At 44.8% G+C, this 27,161-nt stretch overlaps 1 protein-coding gene across 1 annotated transcript in view; it reads right to left on the bottom strand.

Moving 5' to 3' along the window:
- Window positions 1-9,147: 9,147 nt before the first annotated feature.
- lrrc45 (leucine rich repeat containing 45) overlaps window positions 9,148-27,161 on the bottom strand; it is a 50,962-nt gene continuing 32,948 nt past the window's right edge. The window contains exons 17-18 of the mRNA XM_080516897.1: window positions 20,530-20,677; window positions 9,148-12,083 (exon numbers count right to left, since the gene is read on the bottom strand). Coding sequence (XP_080373023.1) covers window positions 11,890-12,083; window positions 20,530-20,677 — 342 coding nt within the window. The 3' untranslated portion in view covers window positions 9,148-11,889. The remainder of the gene's footprint in view (window positions 12,084-20,529; window positions 20,678-27,161) is intronic.

The following is a 27,161-nucleotide window of genomic DNA, read 5'->3' as shown; positions in this document are numbered from 1 at the left end:
CTCAGTGGACTTTCGGTGGAAAGAAGACTCCCAGCATGTGTGTGGAAGTGTGTCCACATTGCACATTATGTTTGATTCGTTTATTTATTTTCTCACCTTTGCCTGATGTGTAAGCCTGATGCCGAACATGATGTACGAATCCAACAGATAGCAGACAGGCTCAGACTGAACATGCACACACGTCGAGCTGTGACACTCCCCAAGACAATTCTGCTAAATCTACCCTGCCATGTTTGAATACTAATGAAATCTGAACACTTTGTCCATCCATTGTAATATGAATCTGTAGCACACTAAATTAATGCAAAAGTAACAAATATAGACTCAAAAACGGACTTTAGTATCAACAGTCAGTTTTTATTGATTCAACAATTGGTAACTTGGAGCGCTATATGAAATATGCAGTAAATATGTTTTGGTGGTTTCAGACCACAGTAGTTGTTATTTTGCCACACAAATATACCTGCATCCCTCCGTTGGTGTCTGCACCTCGAATTCAGGTAAGACTGGGTGAATCAGAAGTTTTTAGTATAAATGCATCAAAACTGTCATTTACACAGGATCTCAGTTCATACTATCACAGTATCTCCCCATGTTTACCTGGAGCAGTATTTAAACTAAATTAACTACAGATGCATATTGAGTCTGATTATCCCATTGGCCACGTTGTGGTATTGAATGAGTAAAGGTTTAATGGTGTCACGAGAGAACAATCTGTACACATAAATGATTCTGAGTTATTACTTGTGTATTGAAAGCAACTTAATATCTGAAATTGCAGTCAGGTTCACAACTGACTATCCACAACTAAATGTTTTCATAAATCAGCATGTACGTCTCTGGTAGACAGACCTGCTTTCGGCTAAATAATTTAGATCAGAAGGAGGAGAAACATTTCAAATATATCAAATGTTTCAAAATCCAGGGAAAGCAGAGCTGTCATCAAATATTCACATTATTACTCGCCACGTGACATATTATCTGACTAAGCAGCAAAGGTTGCAAAATGTTGGACAACCCAAGACATTAAAATATTTAGTTGTTAAAAGCTCTTGGTATTCATAGGACAAAAGTTAGAATGTTTCTACACTTATTGACTTCGAAAAAAAGTATCTTATTCATTACTAGACTTATTGTATTGCTGTGAGAAGAAGCCAGCATCAAAAAGCTACCAGTGACATTTAAAAGAACATGGGATATTGGGACTTTAGTTTTACTTTGGAAGTCAAAGTTTTCATGTGAACATATTTTTTCCAACTTTTCATTCCACAGTGAGGTGAGTTCAAAGTTAACCAGAGGTCAATTAAAGCACCTCACTGGAGGCTCTGGATCAACTTTACAGTTGGTTTTGGTTTTGGTTTTGCTGACTTGGCGTAGACAAGAGCCTGCAAACATATAAAGTCCATTGCTTGAGTTGATTTTAATGGAGCCAAACATCCTCAGTGTGAACGAAGCTGCAATAACACCTCTACTCCTTCTGTTTGGAAAGTTTGTTTGGATTTATGATTCCACTTCTAACTAGAGAAGAAATTATTAGTTTGTGGTGGAAGTTGTTCTGCTCTGAAGTAGCGTATACACCACCAAGCATCTGCTGTCTTGGCTGATAAATCCTCTAGGTTTTGTCTGGTGATGATTCAGGCCCCATTTACACAACGTTTTGAGTTGAGAACTCAAAACTTCTGTTGAGTTTTAAGTGTCTGTCTACATGACAACGGAGGTCGGAATCCCTGAACAGAAAACATTTTGAAAATGTCTTCCAAGGGCTAACATTTCTGAAATAAAATGCAATGACTCCATCGTGGTGTAGGTGGGCGAAAACCACTTTCTGGAATTGATCTGAGGGCTATGAAGCGGGAGAAACAAATCCACGATCTCTCTGTTTCTTGGTTGACTGACCCAGACACACACGATCCTGATCACTACGTAGCAGGTTGCCAACTGGCTCGTTCGTCCCAGACCTCTGTGTGCACGTTCACATGACAGTTTGCTGCATCTGACAAATGACACACACGGAGAAATCCTGCAATCCTGTCGCTCCTGCAGATGACTGAAGGAGCGATTATTTTCTGATCAAATTAAGAACTAAAACAAATCCAGCAGCTAAAAGCAACACTGCTGCTGCTGCCAAAGCCTGAACATTCCTGACTTCATAAGATTATATGATATTAATTCACTGGTGATATAAACAGACAGCACAACACTCTGATCAGTCAGTTTAACTTTATACAAGATAATTCTTGTATAAAGTTTGTGATGAACTTGACACATTGAACTCACTGCTCTTCTTTTAGTTTATATTTCCCATCCAGTTGTCTTGAGTTTCTCTTGTGCAAGTTTTTTGTGTTGGAATATTAATTCATCACCGCGATGGGGCGAACAGTTCTGGTTCCATAAATTCATGTTTCTGCAGTTCTGTCAGGTGTGATCATTAACCTCATTGTCACAGATCGTGGAGAAAAACAGGCTTGGAACAGTCAAGCACAAAAACATCCTTGCCTCTGTGACCAAGAACTATTTTATGTCAAAAAGATTGTTCTAATTACTTTCTCATCTCGGCTCTTCTGCAGCTCGGCTCTGAACGTGTCCACCAATCACCATCATTAAAGAATGGGCAGGTCATTTTCCAAGAGATCTTATTGGTTAGGAGGCAGGGCGCCAACCGCTTATCGAGAATATAACCTGCTCCGGAGCAGGTTTGACATTCAGCGTCAGTTGCCGGGGTGATTTATCCTGGTGAGAAGTGAGCGAGTGCCGTAGTGTTTTCAGCCTTTCGGCCATTACAGTATAAAGGGACATCGTTTTCAATATGTTGCCATTTCTGAAACAAAAATACAAGCAATGTATTTTCACTTGAAACATTGTGTTCACGTTGTAAATGAGGCGTCAACATGAATTAATTAGCCGTAGTTGAAAAAGAATCCCAGCTGGAAAAAAAATATGAGTTTCTTACTTTAACAAAGACTACCTGTTGGTCATGCTAACGTCAACTTCAAACTTTCCAACCTCATTTTTACATCAATCTTAGTGATTGTTCACATGCTCGGCTAACTCTCCGAGGTTATGAGAGGTCATTCTAGTCTGATGTGGAGAGCTCAATTAAACAAAGATAAAATACTTTGGAGATTTAAGTAGCCCTGACTTGTTCATACGATCATTTAGCATCCCTCCACTTGTATTTATACAATCACCTTAAACATCTGACCCCACGACTACCTACCCATGCAGACGAAAAGAGACATTTAAAATGATTAAATTACAATACATACTGGTGGATTTGTGTCTGTCCTTATACTCAAACATCTTTCTTAGCCTCAGATATGAGCAGAATTGTACTTTTTTTTTTTTTTTAATAAGAACTGTATTTCATTTGAGGAGTTACTGGAGGTAAGAAGCAGCATCACCGGTTACTATGTGCAGATGATACAATAACTAGATGCTGTGGGAGAAATCTGCAGTCAGAAACATCTTGAAAATCATTCCACCTTGATATCGATTCAACCGTCTCATGTCATCACAGCAGCTGGTGAGCAACACTTTGTGCAGGAAATCACATTCAATATGCATATGTTCACCTGTGTGTGTGTGTGTGTGTGTGTGTGTGTGTGTGTGTGTGTGTGTGTGTGTGTGTGTGTGTGTGTGTGTGTGTGTGTGTGTGTGTGTGTGTGTGTGTGTGTGTGTGTGTGTGTGTGTGTGTGTGTGTGCGCTCTGCGGTAAAGAAAGTGTACAGTCCAGATTTAATGTAAACATATCACATCTTTAAAAACAGAATGTGAGACACAAGTTTTTAATTTTGATCGACGTCTGTTTCTGTTTCATGCACTTGATTCTGTTTCATGTGTAACAACAGCTTGTATAGACATGTACTGTACATTAACAGGATGCATGTAGAGCAGTGTAATTTATGTACAATAAAAAATCTAATTGTGAATTGTTATGGTCATAATTAATGTTGTATTTTTTTTCTGTGTCTGTCTGGCTAGTCTGTCTGAGCCAGTAAATTAATGTTGTAGCTGCACACTGCAACTCAGAATTACTGAGAACCCCAAAAGTACAGATTTCCCAATGTTGGTAAAAATTTGAAAACAACTTAGCAAACAACTTAGTATTAGTGGTGAAATTATGTTTTCATTTGGTTTTGGAGGCAGAAGCAGTGGCATCAATGGAAACCCCCAAACATATGTTCTCACTACAAAAAGGCTTCCTGGAGTTTGTTATGAGATTGTGAATTAGAACTACAATTACTCAAACACTGTTTTTAGTCAGCACAGTCTTCCATATATCTCAGGTGGAACAACAATGAACTCCATCATTTACATTCAATTCCATTTTATTTCTGTCACACAACATACAACAGTCATCTGAAGAGTCAGTCATCTCTGTTCCCACACTCCAAAAAAAAAACATAAAAAAGAAAAAAGGAAAGATTCTCAATAGCAGGTTCTCAACACAGAGCACCTGTAGCCCATCTCCACTGGCATCCACTAGTCATTCATCATACTGAAGTCGACTTAATATACCAATTCAATTAGAAAACACATTATCTAACAGTAACAGACTCTCCAAAACTATGAATGATCACTCAATGGATGAAAATGACGTGAACATTTGCTTGAAAACACTCCATTTAACAGAACACAAAACTTGAGTCTTTGAACAAGGTCTATCCTGTCCAGCACTGATAGAATTAAAAAAACAATACATAACTATCTTACAAAACTATCTTACCACAGTGTTTCAATTGAACATAACAAGAACTATGAACAGATCAAGTCACATTGTTTTCAGACATCAAAGAAATACCTGCAAAGTGTGTACCTGAGAAGTTTGTTCTTCAAAAGTCTGCAGTTTTGGAGGGAGGGAGCGTTTGGTTCCCCAATCCAGGTATTACTCAAATCAGTGTTTTCCATGCATTTTGGGTAATGCAGGTGAAGGGTATACTCTTATGTAATGTCCTGCATGTCTCTTGGCTCGAGGTGCTCTGTGTTGAGACCCTGCTGATGAGAATCTTTGCTGACAACTGTCAGCACCCCAATCTGTCGCTGAGGTGAGTTCTTCTTCTCTTGATGTATCCTGCAAAAAGAGCATTAAATTCATTCATTCAGAGTGTATTTTATTTCTGTAGAATGGAGGTTCTTAAAAGTGTGAGAATGGACATCAACGAAAATAGAATAGATTTGTTGCAAAATGGTTCCCAGTGATTCAGATCATATCTGAGCCCTGGTCACCTCTTAGTATTAACATTTCTAATTAATTTTATTGTATGTGTTTATCTCACTTTAAAATGTCTTCACAAACGGGTAAAATAGTCTGTTTCTGTGCAAAGAGCCACGAAGTTACACAACTGATAGTGAAATACAGTTTCCCCAATTTTGCCTGCATTCTTTTGAGTGTGCCGTGTTGATAGGTGCACTTCGAGTGCTTTATAAGTCCAAAGACTTATTTTTACTTACAACTCCAACTGTCCGTAAGGAACTGGGACAAAAAAACCTTCATGTGTTCTGCTGCATATTCATGGAATACTATACAGACCGAGCTTAAACTCACAGATCTGATCTCACTCGGAGCATTCAGGGCCTTTTACAGCGGCTGGAAACTAAAAAAAAAAAAAAAAAAAACGTCACCCTGTTCTTGTCTTACCTAACTTAATTTGAACTATTTGATGGTTTTTAGAATTTTTTCTTTATTTTTTTTATCTTTCATTGTTCATATGCTCTCTGTGTCTGTAGTTTTATTGTATTTCATGTATTTGTCTATTGCTATTTATTTGTTTTTAAGAACATTTTAATATCACTGACACTGTAAATTAATTTTATGTACCACTACCAGCACACACTTGCAAAAGACATTTTTAATCTCAATGTGTTTCTCCTGATTAAATAGAGGTGCGTGAATTAAATTAATGTGCAGAGATACTCTATGAAAACTTGGGAGTCGGGGTGTCCAGTGCAGCATCGTTTCAAGCGGTTATGATTAAGCAAGTAGCCTCTCTGTTCAGCAGAAAATGTGCAGCTGGATCTGAAAAGATGTAAGCAAAAAGCTGCTTGGAGTTTGTATACGGAGGGAGTACGGGGGATGCATTCTGACATGGTAAATACTTTGTAAAACTCTGCACGTATTTTTTATCAAATGTCCCTCTCACTGTGGATATTCGGGCGAGGTCGCCCTCCTTAAATCTAAACTTTCTTTTCTGACCATTGCAAGCTATTGGTGTGCCGTACAGATTCCAAAAAACTTGGCGTGTATTTTCAGACATCACCTCCGCGAGGGTCATCTTTATGCTTTGGTGAAAAGTGTTGTTGTAATTTCGAACCAAGTCTTGCAAAACCTCGAGGTAACGCCTGGTGTTGTGAGCCATGAAATATCTCCACGTCCTTGTTTTCAGCGTACGGTTAAATCTTTCAACCATGGAGGCCTTTAGATCGCTGGCTGTGGAGAAATGTGTGATGCCGTGTTTCTTCATCAGAATCTCAAATATTTGTTAAAAAAAAAATTCCTTCCCGGGAGCAGTTTGTAGTTTTTCTGGTTTCTGGCTATTGCAAAAGACTGACTTGAAAGCCTGCACGACCTCACTACCGGTCTGCTTTAAAGCACGCACGTAGGCCCTTTTTTTAAAAACACATCTATGATGGTCAGCAGATAGTTTAATCCGTCATTATCGCCTGACAATTCCCTCATGTCACAAAGATCGGCCTGAAATTGTCTGAGAGGTCTGGTCACTATAACTCTATTCCTCGCAAAATGTATCCTGGCTGGTTTGTGCAGAGTCCAGGAATCTTGACAGGATAAAAATTCTTTCACATCTCCTTTCTTCACTTTTCTCCCCGTCTTGTTTTGAATGGCTTTACAAAGTCTGTCTACACCCCCACAGCTGCCCGGATTGGCCGCATTGTAATATAGTTGTTTCATAGACCGTTTCTCAGCTACAGGGCCAAGTGGGGGCCCTAAGCAGGATTTTGTTTTGGGGGGCCCCTTCCAATAACATAATAATAATAATAAATATTATTATTACTATTATTATTGTATTGATGTTTGGAAGCCATCTCTCTCTCTCTCCCTACTCTCCACCTGGAAACAACTGCCTGCCGGCCCATCTGACCACTGATTGGTCAGATGGTGATGCTTCGTGCTTTTGTCTCTCTCTCTCTCTCTCTCTCTCTCTCTCTCTCTCTCTCTCTCTCTCTCTCTCTCTCTCTCTCTCTCTCTCTCTCTCTCTCTCTCTCTCTCTCTCTCTCTCTCTCTCTCTCTCTCTCTCTCTCTCTCCTGCCTCAGACTGACTTGGTGGCGGTGTTCTACGCGCCTCTCGGCAAAATGCACGCGCATCCTTTGCGCATTTGCAGAGAATGATGATACTTTATTGATCCCGAGGGAAATTCAATTCACTGGGCAAAATGGGGCCCCCATGGATCGCGGGGCCCTACGCACAGCGCGTGTTCTGCGTGTAGGGAGGGGCGGGCCTGCTCAGCTATGTTTTCTTCCAACAGTTACAAGGATCTTATGTGTGATCTTATGTGTGAGAGAGAAGTACTTCATTTAGTTTCATCTAAAATCCCAAGTGTAGGCTGTAAGCTGTCATCGTTGTTGTTGTTTGACGTTAGAATGAAATCTAACATTAAACCCTGTATTCAGAGAATTAAACAATTAAAAACCCTCTAATACCCCAGAATTAAACATTTAAACTAAACCTTACATTAAAAGCCTGCGTACGTTCACTTAGGAAGTTGTATTAAAGAGTTAAATTTAAATTCTTCAAACTAACCTTTGAACAGTAAAAACTCTTTGAAATTCTCCTCAGAGCCCTTATAAACTCATGTAGGAAGTTATAACACACCTGCTAAATTCTTCAAAGTCAACTCTAACATCAAACTGTTTAAGACCACGTATACAGAGAATTAAACATTAAACTATTTAAAAACATCCCCTAATACAGGTATTAAACATTTTAAACCATCCCTAATACAGGTTTTAAACTAATTAAACACCTCTGGATTAAACAAAATAACCTTAATTCAGTAAAAACTCTCCATAATTTAATTTAGGAAGTTACTGGCACACCTGCTCATTTCTTCAAAGTAACCATAAAATAATCCAATCCTCATAAATGGTCATAAAACGACCACAAAAGACCATAAACACGTTTTTATGACCTTCTCAATCCTCGCCCCACCCCTTTTTGGGACATCAAAGGGTTAGGGGTCATAAGTCTGCATTTTGACATATGGCACATCACTTTACCACTAATGGTGCTTTGATGATGTCATTGAGAATCCGACCAGATGCTAACACCGGGTTAAAGTGACTCTTCATTTGAATATGAATGAATGCATGAAGTCAGTGATGACGAATGGCCTGAAAAGACGGAAAGACGGAAAGACTGACCGTTGTTCTGAATGCTTCTCGTTTCCTGATCCTGAATCTCTCACTTCACCAGTAGAGGCCCAGCTGCCTCTTCCTCCGAGCCAGAGTAATCAGAGTGTTTCAATCTGCAGGCAGACACTTCTAGCACAGAGTGAAAGTCCCATTTGTCAAGCATGTGACATGTGGGCAAAGATAAAACTGTGGAAAGCACTTGATGACTCTGAGCTGTTAATCATGTTCAATTTTCTATTGTGTCAACATGATGGATGTCGGAAGATGGACTTGTGATTTAAAAGAGAGAAATGGAATCAGCAAACATAAAACTGAAGATAGATTTAAACTATTTAAAAAATATTCTCTCAATGTGGAGTGTAGGAAAGAAAGAAAGAAAGAAAGAAAGAAAAGTCAAACAATAAAGAGAAAAAAGTGAGACTGGAGTTTTAATTCTTTCTATTGAAAATCTTGAAAACAAATCCTGAAAGAGTAAAGACCTAATCTATATTGCCTTCAAAACACAATAGATAAAGAAAACTGAATCCTCAAAAATATATGAAGCAATTCAAAAAGAACAGATGGAGGCTCTTCTTGGTGACCTGGTCCTTTCCTGTACTAGTCCAACTAATAATCTTATTTGAGGTTCTGGTTTTATAAAGAGCTTATTCATCAGTTCTTCATAGTGAAATTTTACTGCAGCTGGATAACTTATTGAATTAAAAAAGAAAATGATTCTATTAACAGCGTCATTAAACACAGACATGAACAACACTCTTTCATCAATCCCATTTTATTCACATATAAAGTATAAAACCACACAAAAAGTCAGATTCCACCAACACCCTGTCATATTTTTTAAATGTTTTTGAAAAAGAATTTTAAAAAGCAGTGTGTTTTTAGGCTTCATTTATTAAAATATGTGTAAAATAGCAGATCAGAGTTAAGGTACCAGCATGCTGCAGCTCGGCATCAGACTGATTGTTCATATCAGACATTTAGCTTCATTCAGCATGTAAACATCAACACTGTCTGTTATTTGAATGCAATTTCATGCAGGAGATCACTTTGTATTGGTCACTGCAGAGCACCAATAGCGTCACTATGGTCTTTGGCAAGGACACAAGCACATGTAAAAAACAGGAAGTGGAAAGAAATCCTGAAAACAACACATGGAAAAGAGCACAGATCAATAAGAATAGCAATGTGTTCCTTCATCTCTTAGACTTGTGGAGATGTGAGAGCAGGGTGCTCATCCATGTTCTACTAGTTGCTGACACATCTCACATACTAAACAGAGTTCATAATCACTACAACTCCTCTGACCTTTAGTGCACAGATTAGTACAAATCAGTAAACACTCAAATAACTGCTATTTTCACATTTTTATCAATGCTTCTTGGTACAAAATACAGTCAAACATCTAAAAATGGGATTCTGTTCACAGGAATGATAAATGGCTTTCACTTTTATAGTGCTTTTCAAATGTTAATCACATTCACACACCAATGGAGGCTGTGGCCATTCAAGTTGCTGCCACTCCAGCAATTTGGGGTTCAGTGTCTTGCTCAAAGACAGGGGGGATAGGAATTGAACCTGCAACCTTTCATTTCGGAGACAAGCGCTCTACCAACTGAACCATGCCGCCCCATCACGGTGCCCCTTCATGGCGGCATGGCTCTATCTATAACTGTTCTCATGCACTCACTTCCACAGTATTGGGTTGAAAAGGTGGTTTGGAATTAAAGGTATATTAAAAAATAGGATGAAACAATGTTCCAGAAATTACAGTCAAACAGGAACAACTCAGATTGAGTGTAGAAGACGATGGACAGGACAACAAAGAAAAACGTCCTGTGAAGCATCATCAGTATAAAGTCACACTGAATCTGGAAAAAGGTCTGCAAATAAAGGGCACAGTTTGAGACATTTCACTGGATTCAACACCAGGAGGCCTTGTTACAAATGACACAATGTTGAAACTGTTCTTGTTTGAAGTAAATGTCAGCTGGTTCAAATGTTTGAAAAGAAATGAATTGTGAACTTGTTCATGTACCCGTTTGCTTTCAAACAGATCCAAAAGTTCAGAGCTGACTAAGAACAAAGAGAAACTAGATGATTCAAACTTGTACATGAGGGTCATAATGTCAGTGATTAAACATGAATTGTAATGAATGTCTCGGTACTGGCAGACACGACCTAAAGGCCAGAACAGAGGCACTTGCGTTGTTTTGAGGAATGTGGAGCTGAAATGTTGTGCTTTTTATCATCAACAAAGCAACAAAATGAAAGCGTATGTTAATGAAATGTGCTGACTTTAACCAAAAATGATGTGTCTTGTAAAAGAGAGCAATTTATCTACTGAAGCCTTAATGTGTGTTTTTTCAATCAGCAATTCAAACCAAAGCAGCACAGACATGAATCAGTGCTACAGTGTCTCTCCTCATCCTCATCTCATTGTTGCCTTCATCTGCTGGGTTTACCTCTGAGGGTCTTGATATTGTTCCTGCTGGAGGAGAGACATTGGCATGTGGAACATCGTGAGATGGCTTAGTTTTACCCTACTGGGGGTGTGTTCTTGCAATAGTAATTCTATTACTATCCTGGGAAGTGAGGAACCAGGATAGAGGAACCAGGATGTGAGGAACCAGGATGGGAGAACCAGGGGGTGAGTGACCAGGATAGAGGAACCAGGATGTGAGGAACCAGAATAAAGGAACCAGGAGGTGAGTGACCAGGATAGAGGAACCCGGATGTGAGGAACCAGAATAAAGGAACCAGGATAGAGGAACCAGGAGATGAGGAACCAGAATAGAGGAACCAGAATAAAGGAACCAGGAGGTGTGGAACCAGGATAGAGAAACCAGGATAGAGGAACCAGGATGTGAGGAACCAGGAGGTGAGAAACCAGGATGTGAGGAACCACGATAGGAGATCCAGGAGGTGATGAACCACGGTAGAGGAACCAGGAGGTGAAGAACCAGAACATGAGGAACCAGGATGTGAGGAACAAAGAGGTGAAGAACCAGGATAGAGGAACCAGGATGTGAGGAACCAGGATGGAAGAACCAGGAGGTGAGGAACCAGGATAGAGGAACCATGAAGTGAGGAACCAGGACGAGGGGAACCAGGAGGTGAGTGACCAGGATAGAGGAACCAGGATGTGAGGAACCAGAATTGAAGAACCAGGATGTGAGGAACCAGAATAGAGGAACCAGGATGTGAGGAACCAGGAGATGAGGAACCAGAATAGAGGAACCAGGATAGAGGAACCATGAGGTGAGAAACCAGGACATCAGGAACCAGGAGGTGAGAAACCAGGATGTGAGGAACCAGGAGGTGAGGAACCACAATAGGGGATCCAGGAGGTGAGGAACCACGATAGAGGAACCAGGAGGTGAGGAACCACAATAGGGGATCCAGGAGGTGAGGAACCAGGATGTGAGGAACCACGATAGGGGATCCAGGAGGTGAGGAACCATGATAGAGGAACCAGGAGGTGAAGAACCAGAACATGAGGAACCAGGATGTGAGGAACCAGGTTCATTTCTTGGAGCTGCTGTGGAGAGGGGAGCCCTGGACATAGGTGAGGATGGCACTCTGCAGGTAGCTGGCTCGTTGGGCCTCGTCGTCCCTCATCCTCTGTATTTCAGCATCCTTCAGCCGGAGCTTCTCCAGCATGGAGGACATCTCACTCTCTTTATCTCGGAGCGCCTCTCTGTGGTTACTGCTGAGAACTACAGGACCACAAGAGGGTAGAAAGCAGAGAGAAGAACCAGAATCACTTCATTTCAGTATTAGTTCTAGTGTTTTCCTTCTTCTGGTTCCGATTGTTTTTTCACAGTTGTGAGGAAGACGTCAGCAGGGTTAAACTCTTTCCATTTCAGGGGCCACACAGTCACTTTTCAGTTTTCTGAAGCCTTCAGTCTAAACATTCTCACTTATTTTAATATAATATTGCTAACACAAATGTAGCTATAGCATTTCACTAAAATTAACTGTTGAGTTCTTTTTATTAGGTAATGTTTATGAATCTACCATAATTTTGCGGCTTATGCAATGACACAGCTAATATATGCATTTTTAAGTGTTTAATGGGCTTCATGCCGTGGATACATCTCCGGGACTTTATTCACTTTTCACAGAGCTCCATCTGAACCACCATCCCCCATGCACTTCACCCGAGCCCATGGGATGCTCACTCTCTCGGACACGCAGCCAGCAAGGACGGGGCTTCACCCCTGGGGCTTTGCTTCACCCTTGGAGCTACAGCTTCACACCCTACGTGTGCCGCTGCTCAGCCCGAGGAAAGCAAACCGTCTCGGACCTGTCTCTCTCTCTCTCTCTCTGACTCCCTCTCTCGCTTTCTCTGACTGTCCCTCTCTCTCTCTCTCTCTCTAACTCTCACTCTCTCGGACTGTGAGAATTGTGGTGTGGAGCTCTGAGTGGAATTGGTGAGAAAGTGCTGTTTTTTGAGTTGCTTGAGCGAGTTAGACTTATTTAATTTGGTTCATGGTGAGATAGTTTGTGGAGTGAGTGTGTGGGTTGAGTGAAGGTGTGTGTTTGTCCAGTTTGGTGAGGCTGTGGTGTGGTTAGCATTGCGCTAGTGGTGTAGCACCATGGCTTCCACCAAGCTGAGCAGGAAACACAGGTTCAAACTGAGCCCGGGGCTCCCCTGCTCAGTGGAGCTGCGGTGGCGAAGGTGGTGGGGGCGGCAGATATTGTGTCTGCAGCGAGAATGAATGGTGCTGTGGTGATGTTTGTGAGGGAGGTGGAGAAGGCTAATGCTGTGGTCTCAGCTGGTGTGGTGATGAGGGACACGCTGGTGGAGGTGATGCCTCTGAGCACACTGGCTAAAAGAGACATTAGTGGAGGATGGAACACTGGTGGAGCTGCTATCCAGGTATGGAAAGGTGGTGTCTCCTGTGAGGAAGCTGTCCTCAGGCTGTAAGGAGGTTGAGGACAGACACATCATCTCTCACGGGAGACAGCACATGATGGTGATGAAGGACAGGAGGCAGGAGTTAAACCTGTCCTTCAAGGTGAATGTAGTAGTCATGTTGACCGCCACAAACAATATGAGGTGCTTTGGGTGGGGACAGGAGGGACACCAGAGGAGGTCCTGTGGGGTCCCTCCAGGAGGGGTCCTGTGAGGAGGGGGTACAGGAGGTGCAGGTGGACAAGGGGGTGCATGGGGTGGTGCAGGAAAAAAGCCAGACGAGAAGAGTGAAGGTAAGAACAGTGGGAGAAGGCATAAGGGGTGGAGGTGGAGGTAGAGAGGGATGGTGGTGGAGGAAAGAAGGTGGTTAGAGAGAGGGTGAAGGTGGAGATTAGGATTTTGCAGGTGAAGCAAATGGACAGGAGGTTAATGGAGGTGCTGAAGGTGAAGAGGGGAGAAGGTGGAGAAGTGAGTAGAGGTGGTGCAAAAGGTGGAGAAGAGGGTAGAAGAGGTTCAGAAGGTGGAGAAGTGGGTAGAAGTGGTGCAAAAGGTGGAGAAGCGGTAGAGGAGGTGCAGAACGTGGAGAAGTGGGTATAGGTGGTGCAGACGAGGGTAGAAGAGGTGCAGAAGGTGGAGAAGTGGGTAGAGGTGGTGCAGAAGGTGGAGAAGTGCATAGAGGTGGTACAGAAGGTGGAGAAGAGGGTAGAAGAGGTGCAGAAGGTGGAGAAGTGGGTAGAAGAGGTACAGAAGGTGGAGAAGTGGGTAGAGGTGGTCAAGAAGGTTGAGAAGAGGGTAGAAGAGGTGCAGAAGGTGGAGAAGTGGGTAGAGGTGGTGCAGAAGGTGGAGAAGTGCATAGAGGTGGTACAGAAGGTGGAGAAGAGGGTAGAAGAGGTGCAGAAGGTGGAGAAGTGGGTAGAAGAGGTACAGAAGGTGGAGAAGAGGGTAGAGGTAGTGCAGAAGGTAGATAAGTGGGTGGGGGTGGTGCCGAAGGTCTCCCCTTCACGAAGTATTTTGCACCCACCTCGTGTGGAGAAAGAACAAATCAAAGGGAGGTTCGTGGTCGTCACAGACACTTTCGAACAAATAAGTTTTTTTTAAATATATGCGTAGGCTCCTGCTGATAGATCTGACAAAGTTGGACTTTTGAATGGAATGGATAGTTTTTTAATGCACAGTGGTGCTGATGATTTCTTGTTTTTAGGGAGGATTTTAACTGAACACAGGATGATCTTTTAGAGAGAAACCACATGGAGCCTCACAAGGAGGTTTTTAACAACATGGCTCAAACACATGACCTGGTGGATGTCTGGAGGAGGAAGAATAGTAAGAACAGACAGTACTCCTGGAGCCATTTTATAGAAAACTCCATCTCACTGGCCAGACAAACAACACAACCTGGCCAAACAGGTCGTATTGTTTTAGCCACCACTTATGTCACCTGTAGGTTTTAGAATCAGAATCAGAATTGTCTTTATTGTCATTGTAACAGGTACAACGAAATTGCATAGAAGGTTTTGGGGAAAGAAGGACAAGATGAGGTGAGGAGAGGAGGGAAAAAAAGGTAGATTACAGACTGTGCTCTAAGGAGCACAGTCTGTAATTGGGGGGGGGAAAAATCCACCTCAGGCACATTTAGCATCAACACAGACAGGTTACAACATATTTCTCGAGACAGCACTTAGGATATGTGAAGCGTAGTTTTGCAGCCCACCACTAGGAGGAGGTGTCTCAGCACACAGCCCATTGGGCACGCAGCCATATCTCCCCCCCATAGCCTCTGCTTGGAGTTGGGTAGGGGGGCGCAGCAAAGGCGGTGAAAGGTACTGTTTGCTTGTCTCTGCCGTTCAGTCCACTTCTGTTGCTGTGAGAAGGCCTTGAGCTCTGCACAGAGGAGCTTCCAGTAGGCCAAAGTACCGGGGGGGGGCAGAGCCTTCATTCCACGCTCACATCCAGGAAAGTTGAAGACAAAACACCAGCCTTGGCGACTGGGTGTCTGGGAATCCGAAATGTAGATTAGATTTGTTTTCATTCAGGCGATTCAGCTTTATCTGTCGACCTTGAATGTCTCTGGTCTCCATGCTGCTCCAATCGTGGCCAAATTTCTTAGCTTCCCAGCTGAGCTTTAATATCCTCCAAGATGGTTCCAATTTTGAGTAAATGTTCAAGAGTCGTGACTTGCGTACTCTTGAGTTCGTTTATCACATGAGTCTGAGCGTTCAAAGCTCGGCACAATCCCTCTGTGATGATAGGCAGCCTTCCCAATGCAGCTGCAACTTTGCGATAGATCAGAAAGGCGTCAGCCCCAATCAGCAGCATACCTGCTATCATTAATCCCAATATGTAGAGGTCCTCCACATCCTCCATGGAAAGAATGGCCAAACACAGGGACCTCCAGGAACCCCAGGAATCCAGCATGTATCCGGCCGCTAACGTTCCATCAGGACATGCAGGCTCTCCTTTGCCCGATCGTCGTGTCGTAAAAATTTGGTCGATCGCATTGAGAGACCAGTTGATCAATTCCATGGTTCCGGTTAAATTCGGATGGGGGTGTGAAGAGAGGCTCTTGTAGATCTGACAAGAGACGGTACAGGACGGGAGCAGCAAGCGGGGAAGACGAGGGGGAGAGGAGAGAAGAGAGAAGTGTGCGCCTTCGCCGAGAGTCGGAAGAAGAATGTAATCATTCATTAGTTTTTATTACTAATATTAAGCCACAGAGCACATATTGTTTTTTTTTTTTTTTTTACTTGCTGACAGTTGCAGTTGCTCAAGATTCCATTGAACTTCTCCAGCAGTTTCTCCCCCCAGAGGAGAGACACCAGGAACAATGGAAAGACCATAAAGCCACAGGGAGGAGAGCAGCGACCCCAGGAGGTCCACAACCTTTTGAAACCAATAAGAGCTCCGCAATGAATGCTGAGCCTGAGCTGCAAGCCACTGATTGGTTGAACCGACAAGAACGCCACAGGTGTCCAAAATTCAAACTTGGCAAAACTGCCTTCCAACAAACTGCTCCTGGCTTTTCAACCCGACCACTGAGAGAGACGCACATCTCTGCCACCTCGGAAAGGTAAAGAGAGCACAAAGTGGAACCACAAAACCAAAACAAGGTTCAGCCCGCTGAACGAGCAGGACACAGTTTAGACTACTTTTTTCTCTTTGTATTTTTTAATGATCTTTGGAACACGACGCAAAGCCGCATTTTTGAAGTGAAAAGGTTGACTTTGCTTCTCTGAGGCAGTGGTGCGACTGTGGCAAGGTCAAACTCAAACAACTGTCAGCTGTACACACAAAATGTCACTCGGGACAATACACAGTCTCTAAGAACTCTCGAGCTTGACTTGGTGAACCTTTACTCTGGTTCTACTGGAAATCGAGGGCATTTTGAAGCTCTGAAGACTAAAAGCAATATGATAAAGAACCTACTAGGCATACAAGCCCAGGGGCACTGGTTCACTCCAGGTACCAGGGGGTCAGTCTGATGAATGTGCCGTCCAGCTACTTCTTTGGTCTGGAAAAAAGAAACGGGCAGAGCCGCTTCATTCACTGGTTGAAGTCGGTACAGGAGAGGATCGAACCGAACCGAGCCTGGGGAAATCCGGAGGGCAGCAGCTGATTTCTACACTGAGCTCTATAAGAGCCAGTACATGGAGGACCAGGCCCTGTTTTACACCCTCTGTGGTGGACTCCAGAGAACCTTTGCTGAGGAGACCCCTGACCTCAAAGACCCCCTGACACTGGACCAAATGCTCGCTGCTCTGCCAAGCATGCAGGGGGGCAAATCTCTGGGGATCGATGGGCTCCCAGTGGAGTTTTACAGGGCTTTCTGAAAGGAGCTCGGGGGGGGGGGGGGGGGGGGGGGACCTCCTGAAGGTCCTGACAGAGAGCATTAGGGAAGACTTGCTGCCCCTGAGCTGCAGGAGAGTGGTGATCATGCTGCTGCCAAAGAAAGGAGACCAAAGGGAAATCAAAAACTGGAGGCCTGTCTCCCTCCTGTGTACTGATATAAGATCCTTTCCAAAGCCCTCGCCAACAGGCTTGGGGGGGGGAGTGCTGGATGACTTTATCCATCAAGACCAGACCAAATGTGTGCCTGGTAGGTCCATCAAAGACAATGTGTCTCTAATCCGTGGTGTTTTGGACATCTCTAGTTTTTTGGGAGCAGATGTTGGTCTCATTTCGTTAGACCAAGAAAAAGCTTTTGAACGGGTTGAGCTCCTCTATCTGTGATAGGTTTTGGTCCAGTTTGGTCTCAACCCAGGTCTGACAATGATCAAAGTGTTGTACTAGGACACTGAGAGTGCACTGAAGATCAACGGGGTGCTGAGTGCTCCTCTTAAAGTCAGGAGGGGGGTTCGGCAGGGCTGCGCTCTCTCAGGTATGCCCCACAATATCTGCTCCACTGGGAAAGAATGAAGGCCTGGCAGTGTGGAGGTGGACCAGGGGTCTACCAACATTACCAGCTGGATCATTGTGGAGAAGAGGAGGGGTTAAATATCTGGAGGTGTGCCCGGAGGAGGAAGCTTTTATTGGGAAAAAGTGTGAGGAACTCAATAAGTGGAAGTGGCTGCTGCCAAAGATATCTTTTAGGGGGTGAGCATTGGTAATTAATAACGTGGTCGCCTCCACTCTGTGGCACCGTGTAGCCTGTATTGAGCCCCTCTCAAGACCCTGGTTCATTCAGCTGGGTGGAGGCTACCTGGCTGTGGAGCTGCTGCTTCGCTGCTGAGCCTGAGGTCAAACCAACATGCCAGACAATTATTAAAGAAGTGGGCGGAGTGGCTCTCTGAGCTGGAGAGAAATCTCCTGAGAATGTACGGGGTAGGGAAGGAGGTCCTGGATCCGGAGGACCCTTTCCGGATTTTGGAATCCTCCCAGATTTCAGGAACTGTTCCGGATCTCTGTTGGGAAAAGAGGATCAAAAGAATGATTTCTTTTCCCAGAATGGAAAAGCGTTGTACCACCTGTACATGAAGGTGTTGAACAGACATGAGCTGGACGGAAAGATGGACTGTAAGTGGAGGGAGGACTGGGCCCTAGGCTCTGGTTGTGGGCCCTCATGGAGGGCCTTCTACAAACTGCCCTGCAAAAAGAAAAGCAGTGACCTGCAGTGGAGGATCCTGCATGGAGCCACAGCCATTAACAGCCTGGTGAACAAGATCAACCACGCTGTGTCAGCTTCCTGTCTGTTCTGTGGAGTGGAGGAGACCCTCACTCACTTTTTTTTAAATGTCAAAGATTTGCAGTTTTGTTTGATTTTTAAAAGCTTTATACTCTTATTTTAACACAGCATGGTCAGAGAAAGTTTTTATTTTGGGGGCTGAGTACAGGAATAGGGAGGACACGAGGTGCCTCCTGCTGAACTTCCTGCTGGGAGAAGCCAAAATGGTGGTATACCTGAGCAGGAAGCACAAGGGTAAGCCAGAGGTGTACCAGGACTTGCTCGGGGTGTTTTCAGCTTTGGTGATGGCCAGGGTCTAGGTGGATTAAATGTTTTGTTTTTTTTAATGAAATGAAGGATGTGGAGAGCTTTAACGAGAGATGGTGTTTTAGAAACATCATCTGCTCTGTGGTGGAAGGAGGACTCGTGTTCAGAACCTTATTTCAGACAATATAAAAATGGAGGTTCCTTTTTGTCTGTGAAATGGTTTAATAAATTGTTCACTGTCGAAAACAGTGCTGTAAGTGTTTTAGAACTGTAAATAAAAGGTTTTTTGAAAACTCAAAAACTCTCTCTCCCTCTCTCCTTTAAAAAAAAGCAGCAATCCTGCAGTGAAATCCCTGCCCTGTTACAACGTGGACACCTAAGTATAGTCAAGTGCAACCTATTATGTACAAAATTCTTTTTCTTTCTAAATTAGGTGGGTGCGGCTTATATTCAGGTCCACTCATTAATCCAGAAATTACAGTATTTATTATATTCAGAGTTCCCACCAGAACAATAAAATATCAATCTCTACTTCTATCATAGTGGATTGCTGTTTGTTTGGGTGGAAGTGTCCGATTTTTCCCGCCACAGATGGGCCAGTTCCTGTGTGTGTGCTGGCGGCCCTGCTGCGCTTTGCCAGTGTGGAGCAGCCGTTCCCCACAGCTTCAGAGAGACACTGGAGCTGTGACAGGAGCAGGTGATGGCTCAGGAATGAAGAGGGGCAAGGTATGGCGTAGAGAGGGAGGGCCATCTGGGTGTTTGGAAATCAGTAACAACCAGCTCCTCTTCTAATCTTTCTAACACTACTAAAGCTCAGTCGTTAAACTCTTTCTCCTGCTCGACACTGAACAGTGAAGAAGTCAATGGCTCGAGATGTGAAGTCCAGAGTGAGGTGATCCTTGTCCTGTTGGATGGTCAGACAGTGGCGGTCACCATAGCAGGCTCGGGGCTTCCCCACGCTGTTTAAAAGGACTGGGGAACCAGTCTGCCGTCCTCCACAGGATCTTATTGATGGCTTTACAGGAGAATGGACAATATGGGATGGTGGAAGACACTGGCTGTGGGCTGCAGGCATTTCCGTTGGGAACAGACCAAACCGAACAGGAGCCCTTTTTATGAAAACTGACAAAAAAGTTTCCTGACGCGTGCTGCGTGCTCAGATCTCACAGGACCGCCAGGCCTCGGCTGTAGCCAATCAGAATCTTCCCTGACTGCTGAGGATGTTCTTGAAGAGATTCCACCAGCTCCAAAGATTTCCCACACCTCATCATATTCGTCTGACAAGCTCTGCATGATCAGATCCTGGGGCAGTGTCAAGTTGTCCTTCAGGTAGAAGTGGGGCAAATCCAGGAAGTACACACCACCTCCTTCTGTTCGATACAGAGAATGTCACATGACTTCAACACGAGGAAGACAGTCACACGTGTGGCGCTGCAGCTGTCAATGCCTGGTCTTCCTGGGACGTCTCAGGGAGCGATTATTTCAATCAACTTAAATATTTTGTTCGATGCAATATTCAAACTGTGAAAAATCAAACTTGAGATTAGATTGGATCCCCAGTGGTCCAGTTTGATTACCAGACTTTTACGATCCAACATGCTCCAGCTCAGAAGGTTGGGTGTTACTTCAGATTATCAGGGAAGTTTGAGCTGACTTACGCAGTCGTAATGATGTAGAGCACTGAAAGACAGAGACCTGTCTCCAGTACCTTGGACAAAAGAAATACCAGATAACTTAACAAGACAAATGGTTGATCTGTCAGCAAATTACTGAGCACAATGACCTAATTTTCCTTGTTAAAGAAGGAAGATGCGTGTACCTTTTATCTCTCTTTCTAAAGCGTTGATCTTCTCTTTCAGTCCTCTTTGAGCTGTCCTCTCTGCTTGGAGATGTCCCACCTGCTCCTGCAGCTCCACCCTCACCCGACTAACTTCTGCCACCTTCTCCTGGTCTTTACCAGAAAGCTCCTGCAAACAGAGGAACACGAGTTCAACCGCAAGTCCACCTGGTAGACCCGACCTCCTGTCTAAAACCTGGACCTCCTGTTCAAAGACTGGACCTCCGTTCTAAAGACAGGACCTCCTGTCTAAAGACTAGACCTCCTATTCAAAGACTGGATCTCCTGTCTATAGACTGTACCTCCTGTTCAAAGACTGGACCTCCTATCAAAAGACTGAACCTCCTCTCTAAAGAGTCAACATTAGACTGAACTGTCAGAGTTCAAGATCTGTCAGGGCAGTTTAAAAACAAATTGTTGTTAAAGAATGTAACTTGATTAAATTAAGTTAATGTTCTTGTATTTATGAATTACATTTGATCACTCTTAAATGAACTGACCCGTTGGCGGGCAGCCACAGCGTGGCGCTCAGGGGAGCAGGTGGGGGTCGAGGGTCTTGCTCATTGACCCCCGGTGTATGTTTTTTAGACTGTGGGAGGAAACCCATGCACAAATAGAGAGAACATGCAAACTCCACACAGAACACCCCGTTCGGGTAGTTGAACCCAGACTTTCTCAATGCAAAGCGAACACACCGACTACAGTGCCGCCATACGGCCAGAAATGATCTATTTATTTACAATAACACAAAGTGAATGGTTTTCTCTTTTTCTGGATTGTTCCAGTCCATCCTCCATTAGTTTGAGTTGTACTATTGTACAAAGTAAGTTTGGCTGCCCTGATATGAACTGTGGCAGTGTTGGGATTTATGGTTGGTAATTAGCATTAAAATTACTGTAAGTAATAGATACTGAAAGTAATAGATTACTGGAAGTAGTTTAGGAAAAATTGGAATTACTAATGGAGGTAAACGGTCATTTGCTCATTAGCAACTCTTATAAATAATTTATCAATGAAAAATTATTAATTTGAATAAATTGATTATTTATCAAATAATAATGGAATTGGGGCACCACCAGCTAAGCTGGAAATAGCTAATACCAAATATCAGTCTCGTTTGTAAAAAGGTTATTTAAGTTAGTTAATATTCCTGTGCAAAATATAACAATCTTAAATAACAAGGAAGGTGTGAGATTCAAGCGCAGACTGTTACAAACCAGTGAATTGTCAACAATAAATCCCAACATAATGGTGCCTCGTGGGAGGTCTTAACTTAATGGTGGCCCGAGGGCTGCACAATGTAAAGCCGCCCGTATGAGGCTGTTTTAAAACCAGTATTGTCACAATATCTGCATAATCTATCCAGAATTGTCCTTTTAGTTGTCCAACTGATAACTTTGTTTCTTGCAGAACTTAGTTTTCGAAGAACACGTTACAGCACTGCTAAGCAAAGTCAGTTGTGTTTGTGAAGTGATTAGAGCCATTTTCTTGCATTTTCATGCATTCTTTTGTTTCTGGTGTAGAGATAAATGTACACTAACACAGCTATTGCTCACCCAAGATGCTAAAACCACCCTGTTAACTTGAGAAGTTACAGTTAGAGCAATTAGCATACACTATAGGAGTGTAAGTCACAGGTTTACCTCTCATATGTGCATCAGCAGCAACCTATAGAGTTGTAGGCCACAAATGTAACCATCCCCTGTGCATTAACAACATTTTGGCACTTTTCAAAACACAGCTTTCGCGTGACTCCTACCATGAGTAGTCAGAGACACTGCGTGCTCGGAGCAGAGACTCCTCGGGAGCCACATGACCCAGCCCTGCAGACTGTGGTCGCTGGGCTCCTATGCCTCTCCACACAGGAGAGAAGAAACCTCAACAGCTACAGCTTGGAGACCTGTGAAGCAGAGATCAGGCAGCTGTTAAGCTATGTGAGGAACCCGGTTGGTCAGGTAGAGCTCACCATTCCGGATGTGTTAGGCCACATTGCACTGCTCTACCAGCGCAAGGCCGAGCTGCAAGCTCTGGAAGCTCAAGAGCAGCTCTCCCAGCTGCAACTTTACAGTTCGCAGCTGAGGATTAACACTGCCCAGCTGAAGCTGGAGAACTCCCGCCTGCGACAGGAGATCCAGGCCAGGGACCATCAGGCCCTTAACCTATTGGGTTACAAACCGAACTTCTGAGAAAGATGTTAAAACAGACTCATCATCTGATGATTCATCAGACGATGAGTCAGGTTATGGCTCTCAACACAATGAGCCAAACCACATTGGGGTAAAACCTGGTGCAGCTCTCAGCAGAGACGCAGCACATCTCCACAGTCTGGAAAATGTCCAGTTAGATGGACAAATTATCCCAGATATGCACATTCTTGAAGCTGTCCAGTCAGGTGGACAGCCTCCTCCAGATCTCTACAGTCCTGAGGTGGTCCAGTCAGGTGGACCGCCCACCACAGGTGAATATAGACTTGAAGCTGTCCCGCCAGTGGGACAGACAGCATCAAGCTTGACACACAGCCATGGGGGCGTGGCACAAGGCACCTGCCCAGTGTTGTGGGAATTGACTGCATCCCACTGAACCGACACACAGTCCCCCCCAGCTTTTTACTTTGACAACCACAGGGTCCCGGTGTGCTCTGACACACATCCATCGTTGCATAGCCGCACCACAATGCGCTCACTTGTTGCAGATGGGGGACCCGTTAGATGTCCACAACCTCGACCACGAGGTGGACAACCACACCAAGGTAAGCGATCAAGCGGACCGAGACCTCTCCACTCCCAGCGGAGAGGTAAGTCTCAGAACCGAGGCCGAGGTCAGACCCAAAACCATTGGGACGCAGACATCCCACAGTGGATTAAAACCTGCATCAAGGAGATGATGCAGGACCTGAACCTGCCTGGTCAGAAGGGACCCGGCTTCCCTGAGGAAACGGACTCCCGGCCCCGGACCGCATGACTAGGCCGGATGCCTCTTCCCTCCGCACACAAAATTCACTTTGTCAGGAGGAGGAGGAGGAGGAGATCCAGGAGGTCAAAGATGCCCCCAGAACCAACAGAGATGCCTCCTTTGACATTCTTGGGTAATCTTGTGCGTAACGGCGATGCCAACCGCATATACACTTCAGTGGTAGTAGGGGGTGTTGACACCCTCCCCCTGCTTGATACTGGGTCAGGAATCACCCTCATGTGTTCAGACACCTTCACACAGATTGCTAGAACCATGCCTGCCCTAGGAAATCCACTCCAGGTGGAAGAGTGTAGCATAAACATCAGAAGCTTCACTCAGGACGTGTTACCTATCACTCAACATGTCTGGGTCAACAGCTTTCCAGGACATGTCGGTGACACATCCCATCTATGTCACTGACCTGAACACAGAGAAACTTCTTATTGGCCAGGACCTCTTAAACTGAGTGGCCGTGCTGATTGACTGTCACCAATGGTGCATTTGGTCTCAAGTCACCAGCCCGAGTCCCCTTGGCCCTGAACCAGGCCACCAAGCTTTCAACAGCAGAGTCGCTGCCATCCAGTCCAGAGGTCCCCTACCAATACCGGGGTCTCTTCCAAAGCTTGACCCCAGCCGATCCACTTCAAGTCTCCCTGACGGTCAGCATCCGCCGCAGGTGACGAGCCGAGACCCAGTTCAAGCACACCACTCTTTACTCTTGTCACTGAAGGACGTGAGTTCTTCTTTGTACATGAGTATTTCTTTGCACGCCCACCACACCGTGGGGGGTGCATACATGGATGGAACCTCGGTTCCGGAGGCACCTTTGTCGCACTGGTCAGAGATATCCACCACCAACACCGGCCTGCTCAAAGTTCCGAGCCACCGCTCACTTTCAGCAGGGTCACTTCAGACCTTAACCAAGGTCCCGGGTTCATGTGCCTCCTCGACTCACTGTCCAAATCCCGACCCGATGATCTGTGACACATTTCTTCTGGAGCTGAATAATCGTTCAGCCAACCCGCGGGTCCACAATCTGACATACGGTCAGATTAAAGTGACCGCATTTCCACCTTTTGAGATGTTAACCGACAGTTCATTTCACAATCTTGAACTGATGGTGCCTCCCCCACCAGCGACGACACGCATGACACCGCTCTCGTCATTTCCACAACCAAAACCATCACCAGCGCTTGCCACGTTAACCTTGAACAGGTTCTCAATGGTACAAAACTGAGCACCGAAGGTGACCTAGTTGTGCACGCTCTGATGACTCAACCAGAGAATACAGATACTTCAGGTAAACAGACCGCATCTGTACTAGAAGAACCTTATTCAGGTTTTGAGTCAAAGACCGAGCCACACTCTGCTAAAGCTAGTGCTTTACCACAGCAGAAACGAGGAGATGCATTCATTGAGGTCTTCCGTGATTATCGCACGATCTTCGCATGGGTCTCGCACGAAAGGGGGGGTCACAGACCTCCACCCGGTGCGCGTCCCCACTGACCTAGAGGCACCGCCATCTGCTGTACACCAGTACATACTCTTTCTAGCTGCATACGTGGTAAAGCGGCACTGGACCATGAAGGTGGTCCCCGCTAACCAGTATCAGCTAGTTTCCGTTGGCAACCGCCAGTCCGCCTGGAACCGGTGCCAGTTCGGCTACTTAGATCCACCATCGGTGTCTACCACCCTTCTCCACACCATGATGAGTAACATTGCTGCTCACGGCAATCTCATCTATGTGGATGACCTCATGCATCACTGTACCCGTGAGGAACATTTAGCCGAAACACGACACGTCCTTTATCAACTTCTGGTTGCAGGGACCAAACTTGCTCTCAGCACAGTTCGGGGGTGCCGCACCAAAGTTGAATTCATTGGGCTCATAGGTGATGGGACTGAACCCCTTGCAGTCAAAACCTCAGAGCCCTGACTAACGTGTCATAACTTGGGAGACTCCATCTTGACACAGCCATCCCGGCTGCTGCCCTCCTTCTGAACCAAGCGTTCAGCCACTGGAGCTTCCCATCTTCGGTCGACTCAAACAGAGGCACACATGTTACACCCATGCCTGCCCTGTATGACATTTGGTAATGGAGGCCAACCTCCATTCACCAAATCACCACCAGTCATCTTCCCAGGTTGGCCAAGTCAACCACAGCACCACCCAAATACTTCGGTATGGCAACAGCGGTGGTACAGATGGAAATGTGAGCCTCCAACGGGTTCTGGTGACCAGTCGGTCTACCGCTCACCACTCCACAAGTTCCACGCCCTCCGAAAGAATGACTGGTAGAGAAATGACCTTACACTGCACCCTCTGGACCAGCCAGAAGAAGTCAGTGTTGTCACGGCCTGCACTGCAGAGCCACTCAATCCATTTACCCCCTAGGAGTAAGGTCAACTCCTCCCCTAGCGAGGAAGGAGAGCCTCCATTCCAGGAGCAGAACAGATTTTTATCAGTAGGGTTTAGTGCCAGCATGCTCAACTCCCATCAGGTGCATGTACTAACCCTGCCACCATCAGAAATCTAACTCTGCCCCCTGAGACAACGTGAGCAGTTACAAAGCTTGAGGTGAACCATTCAGGGAAATATAGTCACTGTAAACTCATATCCAGCTCTATTAACACCACTTAGCATGCCTTGGACTCAGTCGAGTATTGTTTAGGAGAAATAACCCCTGTGTGTAGTCAGAGATCTCACACGAGCTCGTAGGGAGATTAGCTACTCCATTAGCAGCTTCAGTACAGGTAGAACCACCTTACTTAGCTCCACTAACCCGGGTTGAGCAATATGTCAAGCAGAACAACACCACGGTTATACAACCTTCACAGATACATCTGACAGTCTCGGCAGTGCTATTTCAACCTCTGTGAAATCACAGAGCCAAGAGTTGTGATTTCTTCAAAACTTAGCCATTATTAACCAAAATAATGTGTACAGTTTGAAGCCTCTGTAGTGAACGTTGGGTTTTGGAAGGGAACACACATGCGCACCTCCACACACCACACTTCACACTAACTCCTAACCGGAGCAGGTGCACCAAAACCCCCCAGACGGCTGGTGGCTTTTGGACACTTGCTCACTGGTGCAACCACGTCCACATTTTACAGATCAGACTCGATTCCTTGCATCCGGTACCTCCACTTTTGTAAACTGGTCCTTGAACTGTCTACTAACCCTTTTCCTAACCACCCATTTCCTTCCTGTTCTTCAACTTTCCTGCCCCTTTCCTACCTCTTTCATTTTCACTGGTGATGCACCTGTAAGAAATGAAATGTATGGGTGCTTAGTTGAATAGGAATAGTAGGTCTGCCCAGACGAGCCTTACCCTGCCTAGACTAGCCTTATCCTGCTCAGACAATAACCCCACGTATGGACTGTATGAACTGTTGGACAGAAAAGGGCCCTATGTTTCACAGGACATTGGGACATTCACAGACTCATAGACTTTTCGGCCCAGGTTTGCTCCAAAGCCTGCGATCAGCATCCCACTCTTCGGACCAAAGGGGGGATGTTGGAGCCAAAGTCCAGTGGTCATGGAAGGGGGGAGGGGGGGACCACGTTTTAAGAACAAATAGACCACATGCTCAGGACTGGAAAAATTCGCCATTGGTCATGTGACCCTCCCCCCAGGTCTACCCCCCCAGCATGGTGC

The sequence above is a fragment of the Blennius ocellaris genome (assembly GCF_963422515.1).
Source record: "Blennius ocellaris genome assembly, chromosome: 21".
NCBI lineage: Eukaryota > Metazoa > Chordata > Actinopteri > Blenniiformes > Blenniidae > Blennius > Blennius ocellaris.
Note: the sequence above shows the minus strand (reverse complement) of the source record. Positions and strands in the feature narration are given on the sequence as shown.